This window comes from Grus americana, chromosome 3, assembly GCF_028858705.1.
Source record: "Grus americana isolate bGruAme1 chromosome 3, bGruAme1.mat, whole genome shotgun sequence".
Taxonomy (NCBI): Eukaryota; Metazoa; Chordata; class Aves; order Gruiformes; family Gruidae; genus Grus; species Grus americana.
In genome coordinates, this window is record NC_072854.1 from 5731481 (window position 1) to 5741979 (window position 10499).

Here is a 10499-nt window from a genome sequence, read left to right on the forward strand (position 1 = left end):
TACTGTGATTGTGATATATGGGTATCATTGATAATACTGCTGGTCTTGGAAGCAATTCACAAATAAAAATATTGACAGTGGGCTTTAATGTCATCATTGTAGATCAGCAGTGACTGATAACTTATCCAGTAACTTTTTGGATTATTCTAGATCTAGATAGTTGGATGCTATGAACTTTTGTGGGAACACTTGCTCTTGATGTATGCTGTACTGTCTTTACTCAACAGTCCTACCAACTCATGCTATGATGTTTGAAGGCAAGTCATCATCATTTCTGAAACAATTCACATGGACATTGCTCCTGGCTTATTAGTTTTGACTGTGAGTAGAGAGAATAGCCTTCTGTAGGTACATCAGTAAGTCGTAATAATATACGATCTACATAACAAAGTACAACATAGGAGTTTATGTTGAGGCTTCCCTATTAAATTGGGAAAAGGTAACTTTATATTTCCGTGCAAGCTTTGAACATTTGGTCTAGTTTCAGTTGTGAAGTTGCAGTTGCATACCAGCAGTGCCTTAATTTGGGGATCACCTATGACGGAATCTTTTAATGAAAAATTTTGTGTGATCCCAGTCAATTAGAATTAAATCCTACTTTGTCATGTCTTGAAAGTTATACTCTGTCTCTTTTTGACTGCTCTCATAGTGATCAGCACCTTTTCTTAACGGTCCTCGTATCCCCCCTGTACATTAAGTAAACATCATCTTCAGTTTAGATTGGGTCAAGTCATGGAGCAGTTACAGTTAGCTGAGCTAGGACTAATGTTAACATCAGGTTGATTGAGCCCGTATTGTTCTACACTGGAAATGCAATTTTTTGTTTGATAGTAACCCCAAGCCTCAGTTTCCAGCAGAGTTGACTTATCTTTTACAAACTCAGAGGTAATAGGCAGGCTCTACAGAGTTTTGCCTGGTCAAACTGTAGACAGATGAAACGGTGTTTCAAGACAAAAAAAAATGGGAGAATTCTATCCAAGAGCATGGAAGTGGAAAACTATTTTTATATAGAGCAATTAATGAATTTTTATTTTAAAATGGGCTATTGTAGGGTGCACCATTGAGCTTGTAAAGACAAATTGCCTAAACACGCACAGAGGATGCCCTGGTGTTACAGTCGTCATTGTTCTGCGGATGGTTTGAAACTCTGGTGAAACCTGTTCGGCGTAACCTGGCACTGAGCCGGAGGCTGTCGTCTTAGCATGTATTGTCTCATTCCAGCTGCTCTGACTGAGCCAATGTGAGGCAAGTTCACAAGCCCTGCTGTTTAAATTAAGTTAATCCAGCTCCTGCCAGCAGAATTGAATATGGGAGGGCCACTTGTGGGTCTGAGGTGAGGAAGGAAGTTATAGTAATGTTTGGAGTAGTCCTGTATAGTTTCCAAGAGTAACCTATTCAGCCAGCATAGCTGAAGCTGGCAGAGGATTTCTCTGCACACGCTAAGCAGCTTTATGATGATATGTTGATTCTCCAAGGTCACGGAACAAGTTGATTTACTTTTGACTGTGGCTCTGGTAAGAACATGCAGAAGTTTTTCTTCCATGTTTTTTATCCATTAGGCATGATTAAGAAGATCAATTTGAAGATAAGAGTACTTAATGCCGCTTAGGGATTACCGGAAGTTCCACGTTTAATAGAAGGAAAATAAAACGGTCAGTACAGGGAAAAACAGCCCTTTGAACTGAGGAGGGGTATCCTCAGTAGACTGAGTGAGATGAGGAGTTGTGAAAATGCAGTTTCAAAGGCACATGAGCCCTTCCTTCCTCAGGGTCAGTTTTTCTTGAATCTTTCCCAGTGGATGTTTGTTCTCATAAGCTGTCTTTCCCTCTTCTTTGTTGTCCTTAATTAAACCTTACAACTAACCTCCTATCTAAAATTGCCTTGCCAGATTTAAATCTCTCTTCCTTTCTGAGTGGACATAAGAACAGACTAATTTTTCACAATGATCTTTGGGATATTTAAAATGTGTTGTTGTATCTTTCCTCATTTTCTCTATTTTTGTTAGATGGATGGGAAAAAAAACCCAACCAAAATAAAAAAAAATCCCTAGTTTCTCAGTCAGTCTCCCTTTTCTAGATCATGTTTTATAACCCTCTGATTATGTCTGTTGCCCTGTTTTGGTTTCTCTTCTTTGGATCTCTAGTGTAGTATTAAAAACTGAACACAGCTCTCCTGGGCACGAGGGAAGACTTTTACATAAGAGATTTGGGATGGGATGAGGCTCTCGCACTTGCCCTGAGATCATGTATCATTTTACCCCATGTCTGTACATGCTGTTCCCATTTTGCTAGAGCTGGTACAAAAGTCAGCAGAACCAAAGCTGGCCAAGCAGCAGTAAAAAATAAATAAGTGCGTGCAGAAATCTTTCAAATGTCTTTACATTTTCTGCTAGGTTCAGGGGGGAAATGGTTGTCAGATTTTACTGAAATCTATTTCTTAGCTTTAAGCAAATAATGTAGACTACTGTTTAAACACACCTCTTCATAACTGCTTGGAATTTTTAACTTGGTATCTGAGCCTTAAAATTTTACGAAGCTTGAACTAAAATTATATGCAGTTGTTGGCATTAATGCAGCAGTCAGCAATTTTTAATAAATAGTATTTGTTACAAAAGCTGAGACCTCCTTTTGACCTTTTTGTAGTAGGTCCTAAAATCTTGTAGTTGGGAGGGCAGAGGAAAGGTGGTGAGTGTTCACATTTCTCTATATAAGCAGAGAAGGAAGAAAGGACTGTTATTTCTGGGTTTAGATACTTGGGAGGCTTTTTTCTTTCTTTTTTTCCCTCTTTTTTTTTTTTTTTTTTCTTTTGACAGCAGTGAGGCCTATGATAATCCAAGATAGACAAGGAACTAAGTAGAAAAGCAAGGGCTGAATAGCAGTATACAACCTAAGGAGCTCTAGTACTTAAAAGTAAGAATCTACATCCAAAACAACTCTGAAATACGAAGTCCAGTGTGAGCAATCAGTCTGTGCTCCCATCTCAGTTGGTGGCATGCTTAGTCTCATTTTGAGGCCCTGGATCAGATGAGCCATGCCCTGGAGTTGCCAGTTTCTCTCCTGATTATGGAAGGGCCTCGGTGATAAGCTCAGATGTTGATGTCTGAAGCCAAGCAAAGTGAATCCCAGCTGAAGTGTGTAAAATTGCAAAACCAACCCAATCCTGCTGCTGCTGAGACTTGGGAGTGTGCAGATAATTCAGGACTTCTGACCGCAGTGCCCTGATCCAGTCTCTTTTATGTATGGTGCAGATAGGGTATTGTATGTATTTCAGGTACTCAGTGTTTAACATTTTATTAGAAAACTAGGTTGTTGTCAGCTCTTCACTCGGTAGGACAGAATAGTGGAACTTTTCTAAATGGTCTTTTTTTAACCCATTCTAGAAAAGTGACGTTTGGATTGATGTTTCATTTCATAGAATGGTTTCACACCAGGCATACTCTATGTTCTCTGTAATGCTGTGAAACAACGTGGGACAATTGTTCTTTGTTACAGTAGACCTCTGTTACAAACAAAATTCTGTTTGCCTGTGCATCCATCTATTCCATGATTTCTAAATGTCAGTGGCTTTCAACACACGTTTTTCATCCAAGAAACAGTAATTGGAAAATAGTTCATTTACCACACAGCTGTATTTGTTGTTGCAGTAATAGCATATTATTTACCAGTGAAGACATTTAAAGCTTTCATACTTTTCCATCAGAGAGTATCCTCGCAAATCCCTAATCTATTTATTTAATTTTCTCTAGATTTATATAAATATTGAAAAAGAGGCGCCTTTCTGTATGCTTAAAGCACCTTGGGCATAGCTTAAGTCTACATTGCAAACAGAATCTGAAAAGCATAGCAGTCTGCATCTGTCTCCCCAGGAGCAAACTAGACAGCTCAGAAACTCAAATTTCTCTTTCACTCCCCCATTAACAGTTTTCTCCCTTGACCATTCACGTTGTTTATCTCTGCACCACCTACTGAAACTGTTTTAAATGAGTGAATAAATTGTTACGGAGTAGGGCATTTTACAGAAACATGCAGCTGTATAGTGGAGTGTACTTCAATAAAGTCGAACGGTTGAAAGGTTGATGAAATGCACTTTGCCATAGCTTGGTGCGTAAGACTGATGGCTGCACAATGGCTGGGGTTATCTGGCTGACAAGTTACCACTGTAAAGGACAGATCAGAAAGGAGTTCCTGCCCAATGGAGTTTAGTTTCATTGGTAAAAGACGGTATCTTGGGCAATTGTAGAGTGCAAAGCAGGGAAGAGCCTCTGCTTTTTGGTCGATCAGTGGTAATACCTTTGTATGTGTGGTAGGTTGATCCTGGCTGGAGGCCAGGTGCCCACCAGAGCCGCTCTCTCACTCCCCTCATTCACTAGACAGGGGAGAAAAGGTGTAACGAAATGCTTGTGTGTCCAGATAAGGACAGGGAGAGATCACTCACTAATTATCGTCATGAGCAAAACAGACTGAACTTAGGGAATTCATTTAATTTATTACTAAGCAAAACAGAGTAGAGGAATGAGAAATAAAATCAAATCTCAAAACACCTCCCCCCACCCCTCCCATCTTCCTGGGCTCAACTTCACTCCTGGCTACAACCTCCGCCCCCCCCTCAGCGGCACAGGGGGACGGGGAATGGGGGTTACGGTCAGTTCATCTCACGGTGTTTCTGCCGCTTCTTCATCCTCAGGGGGAGGACTCCTCTCATCGTTCCCCTGCTCCAGCGTGGAGTCCCTCTCACGGGGTGCAGACCTTCAGGAGCCAACTGCTCCAGCGTGGGGTCCCCCACGGGGTCACAAGTCCTGCCAGCAAACCTGCCCTGGCGTGGGCTCCCCTCTTCACGGGTCCACCGGTCCGGCCAGGAGCTTGCTCGAGTGTGGGCTTCCCACAGGCCGCAGCCTCCTTCAGGTGCCTCCACCTGCTCTGGTGTGGGGTCCTCCATGGGCTGCAGGTGGAATCTCTACACCCCCTCATCCTTCCTCCATGGGCTGCAGGGGGACAGCCTGCTTCACCATGGCCTTCACCACGGGCTGCAGGGGGGTCTCTGCTCCGGTGCTTGGAGCACCTCCTCCCCCTCCATCTGCACTGACCTTGGTGTCTGCAGAGTTTCTTACATCTTCTCACTCCTCTCTCCGGCTGCAAAAGCTCGCTCTCTCTAAGTGTTTTTCTTCTTCTTAAATATGTTATCACAGAGGCGCTGATTGGCTTGGCCTTGGCCAGCGGCGGGCCCGTCTTGGAGCCGGCTGGCATTGGCTCTATCAGACACAGGGGGAGCTTCTAGCAGCTTCTCACAGAAGCCACCCCTGTAGCCCCCCCCGCTACCAAAACCTTGCCACGCAAACCCAACACAGCATGTAAGAACGTTCACCAGCAAAGCTTTGATTTTTAAAGAAATGAGGCAGGATAGGCAATTTAGCCACTGTGGTTCCGAGCTAGGCTTTTACATTTTAACACTTGAAACTTACACATTTTTCTTCATCTCCTGCACTAATATATCTTTAACTGTGGCAAAAATCAAAATCTGAGAAGCTTTATTCCTTCTTTGTTGAATTTGGCATCTTTCACACAATAGTTTTTGAAAAAAGGGTATTCTTTTGTTTATTTTTTTTTTTTTTAAAGGAAGTAGCATTAAACCCAGGAACCTTATGTCCGTATTTAGAGATGTGAAATGCTACACTTCTCCACAGTTCTGCTCAGTTGTATATTTCTGTGTTATTTCTTAGTTTGTGATTCAGTGTTCAAGATTTCTTCTACTGGGCTTTAGAAATCTTGACGGCTGTTCGTGCTTTTACTGCCCATTTAATTTTGCTCTGCTGACTACAAGTATAAAAAATATGCAGAGGCTTCTGTTACCTTTGCTGTTTATAAATGTTTTATATAACATTTATAACACATTAACATGATTATGCTTGTTTATTTTTGTTGTGTCCCAGTTGGCAGAGTTTTGTAATTTGTATCACTTGTCTGTTTACGGATTATGTCTGGATTATGGTTTTAGAGGACTGGCCTGGAGAACTCTGGGGAAACTACAACTTCTAAATCCAGGGTGTACTGTGTAACGTTTACTGGAAGGATACAGGAAGGAGAGCTTCACTCCTAATGTGCCAATTGCTTTGTGGGTTTGATACTGCATTTTAATCTCATCACTTTGTCATACCTGTTGCGTACACCATTGGATTGTAAATTGTGGGGTTTTGCTTCTGGCTTTTGCCACTGATCTTAGGCAGCTGATTCATTGTGCTATTTCAGTATTTGTCTGCTAGCTAAAGATAATCTTACCTTCTTGCTGTGAGGTCCTTAAGGGAAAAGCCTTGTGCAAAAGCGGTGTTTCTTGAGAGGCCGCTGGGGAGCTCCAGGTTTTTGGTATGGCCTAGGAGGGAATAATGTTGCAACATTATAGCAATGTTGTAAAGCTGAATGGGAGATCTTACAGATTTTTTTAAGACAAAACCAATTTCACTTACTTGCAGTCTCAGACTCACATGCTTACAAACACGAGGACACGTAAACTTGGAAAGGTTTGGGTTGGAAGGGACCTTGTAAAGATCATCTGGTTTGACCGCCCTGCCATGGACAGGGACATCTTTCACTAGATCAGATTGCCTAAAGCCCCATCCATCCTGACTTTGGACAGATTACTTGATTAAGTATTCAGTATTCTGCTACAGAGATATTTGAATCCAAGCAGTCTTTCTGGGATGCTTTATGATGACACCAGAAATGAAGGGTCACCACCTGTCGAATTCTCATCATGGCATCTAGGTTGTTCTTGGGATGGTGACTGTGTTCTGGTTTTGGGTTTGTTTTTTGGATTTGCCTTTCATACCTTTTAGAAGCAGACAGTAGTTGGTGTCTCCACCCTGTCCCACCTCTGTGAGTTACCAGGATTTAGTCTTAGACCTTTGTCTCCTTATCTGGCTGTCCTGAGAAAGTGCACGCAGATAGGTGGTAGGATTTAGTTGGCATTCTAATAGTCCTTCTGCTGTTCTTTGCAGTGCCTCCATGCCCCCAGGTTGCCATTCATTTGCCAGTCGGACCAGTCTACGGGTTTTCATTATGGTTCTCTGCAACAGAGACACAGATTCAGAGCTGCCTTAACATTCCCAATTGCTTTTTTATTTTACAGAATATGATTTAGATGAATGCTGTTGGTATAGGCAGAGGGATTGCAAGATGTGGCTGGTTTTGAAGTGTAAGAATGTAATTTTAAAAAAGGGGAACATAATTTCTTTAGTTTTCCTTCACTAAGGCAAAGAACATCTCCTGTGTAAGTGGGAGGTGGCATAGCAACCTATCATGTGACATGGCTGCTTACTTAACTCAGCAACTATGATAATTCCTGTTTGTAAAGCTGTACTCATATAATATGTTGTCACCCCTGTTTGGGCTAGTGGGCTTCACGCCTGGAATAATGTATTTACATTGTAAAGGTTTTAATCCAGAAATCTAGGTGGTTGTGAAATGTGCAGTATGATTTGCTAATAGAAATCAAAGAACTCAATCAACTCTATACAGTTCCATGGATATATCTTTACTACTTTTTTTTTTTTTTCCTCTTTTGAGTTCCAAATAAATAAAACAATCACTGGGTTCCTTCTGACAGATAAACAGAGGTCACATGACAACTGAAGCAAAGAGGGCTGCCAAGATGGAGAAGAAGCTGAAAATCTTGCTTGGTGGTTATCAGTCTCGAGCAATGGGCCTCATCAAACAATTGAATGATTTGTGGGACCAAATTGAACAGGCACATCTGGAGCTACGTACTTTTGAGGAACTGAAGAAACATGAAGATGCTGCAATCCCACGGAGACTGGAGGTGAGATTACTAAATGTAATACTTTAGGTCAAATACAGGCACTTTGTGGAAAAGATGTTTTTACAATGTGTGGGCTCTGAGGTTCACAGCCTGAGTTTGTATCAAGTTTTTAATAGTCTTTTTAAATTACGCTTTTGGCTGTTACCAGACTCTTCTGCCGTTCACGTCAATGTCAAAGATTCTGTGACGTATTATAAGCTGGTACTAATCTGCTAGTGTGTGCTTTAACTTTTTGTTTTATTTCCTCATGTGGTTTATTTTACTAATCTTCTGTAATGCATATCGGCAGAAGTTCCATATCTATCTTAATTTGGCTCATTTTGGTTTTAATTACTGTTAGAACATAGGGTAGATCTGAAACTCGTGTAAAGCCTCTTGATTCCTTAAAAGTCAGTGGCCCAAATGCCAGTATATATATACACTACAGGAGATTTTTTTTTTTTTTTTTTTTTTTTGCTTGTTGATTGTATTCCTCCCTGAAGCTGCTGTTGCTGTCAGACTTGCAGACGTCTGGACTTGTATAAATCAGTACAATAACCCCATTTCAGTACTGGCTTTCAACGTGGCTCTCAGTTTCAGAAGTTGAGCAGTTGTTCTGTAATTATAGTTTTTAGCCATCCTCAGAGTTCAGGCCCTTTGCCTGCAGTCCTGTTGCTGGTTAACGATGTGTGCACATGTGTCTGGACCACTGCTCCTGAATAACACCACCTGCCTTACCAGCCTCTAACTGATTGGCATGGCTTTGAGGAGGAAGATACCAGTTTCTCTTAAGCAGCCTTAACTTCAGCCCAGAACTAGCAGAAACAGATACACTGAGGCACCTGACAACAGTGCCTCAGGGACACTGTTCTTTGTTTAAGTATCTCCAGGATATTCTTCCATGCTTTATTCAGCTAGCAAGGCAACCCTCAAGCAAGACTCAGTCCTAGACTTGAGCCAGTGCCAGACTTCCTTTCTGAAAAATCCGTGCTCGTCTGAGCACAATTTTTCTTTTATTTATTTTTTTCTTCCAGAAGGGAGGGTTCCATTGAGTCTCAAATCTTATCAAGCACTTGCTATAAAAAAGATAAAATGGATCAGTTCTTAATACTAATTTTTGTGAAGATGGTTTATAAATGCCAATAGATGTGTATACAAAATCAGAAGAGATTAATCGATTTAGTGAAAGTTAACAGTAAAAATATATTGACTAGCCTGATAGTTACTAATAGCACCTGGTTTTAGTAAATGGCACTTTACTCCAGGCTGATCCTCAGAATGCTTTCACGGTCTCCTCTGATACAGGAGAGAAGGGAGGTCAAATGAACCAGCAGCTTTAGAACAAACGGTAGTTCTCCTTTGTGCACTGTGTAGTTAGTAGAAGCCGCCTGTGGAAGGCTTTGTTGCAAGATGCTGAGTGAATTAGGAAGGTTACCCAAAAAAGGCTTTGAACAGACTCATGGAAGAAGAATCCATGGATAACTGTTTAATACAGTACACCGCTTGCAGCAAGTTTCCAATTTGAAGTCTTTCCTTTTGAAGCATTTGATACTAACTGCTGTCAAAACCAGGGTAAAATACCTGACATTTGAAGTAAGATAACGGTGATTCTTGATACTCTACATCAACTATTCTATTTTGCATTTACATTTAAAATAAGTAATTTTAGCAGTCCCCTCTCTCAGTTCTGACCCCCGAAGGAAGTAAAATATAACCTTTGCTAAAGATATTCATGAGTGTGACTATTGGTAGAACTGACTGGTTTCTTAATTATGATTTTCTTATAGTGTCTGAAGGAAGATGTGCAGCGACAGCAGGAGAGAGAAAAGGAGCTCCAGCAGCGATTTGCTGACTTTATGTTGGATAAAGAGACTTTTCAAGCAAAGTATTAAAGCACAAGAATCCATTCGTCACTGATGTAACATTTTTAAATTGTACATATACTTCTCCAGCAGCTTTTGCCATCAGTTGCAGAAATCAAGTGTAGTCTGCTGTTCGCATCTTGTCAAGTTTTGTTCCTTTAATGGACTATTCCAAATGCTGTAGGTATGAATGGCTTTGGCCAGTATTAAAAATTGGATTGAAATGTCCAAAATTTTATTAAAAAAAAAAATAAATCACTCTGGTATGATTTTAGCCATGTCTTCATTTGCTAGGATTATCACGTTATTCCTAGTGTTTTACCAGTCTTAAGACCTGTAAGATACCTGCCTGCATGTTTGAATAACAGGTTTGAATAAACCTGGAATGTTAAAAAATCATTAAGAAATAAAATGCCTTTCTTTTAGTTAAAATGGAATCCTCCCCTATCGCAGGCCTCGTTTGTGTTTCTGATAAACTGTCTGTCTTCCCTTTATTTTCCAAGACTGTAATTTGTAACAGGAAGGACCTATGCAGGATAATTGTGATCCATGTAATAACTGTGTTCCTGATTCTTCTCTGTGCACATGACTAAACACTTTCATTTATGTCAAGATGTTAAATGGTGATACCGGCATGACTTCACCATCCTGAAGCATAGTAGGTTTAAGCTTTATAAAAGCACCCAGCGTAGCCTAACTGTTCCCATAGGTTTAGCAGAAAATGTACCCTTAAATTTTCTCAGGCTAATGCTTTTAAAACAATCTGTGCATAATGCATGTTCCCTCCGTTTGATTGATGGAGTTTCCTGCAGTTTGACTTTCATACAGTGGGCTGAAGGACTTGAGTAC

The 10499-nt window shown here is 40.8% G+C and overlaps 1 protein-coding gene across 1 annotated transcript in view; it reads left to right on the forward strand.

Moving 5' to 3' along the window:
* Nucleotides 1-10082, forward strand: part of CDC5L (cell division cycle 5 like) — a 37475-nt gene extending 27393 nt beyond the window's left edge. The window contains exons 15-16 of the mRNA XM_054821735.1: nucleotides 7597-7809; nucleotides 9576-10082. Of these exons, the coding sequence (XP_054677710.1) occupies nucleotides 7597-7809; nucleotides 9576-9680 (318 nt within the window). The 3' untranslated portion in view covers nucleotides 9681-10082. The remainder of the gene's footprint in view (nucleotides 1-7596; nucleotides 7810-9575) is intronic.
* The last annotated feature ends 417 nt before the right edge of the window (nucleotides 10083-10499 follow it).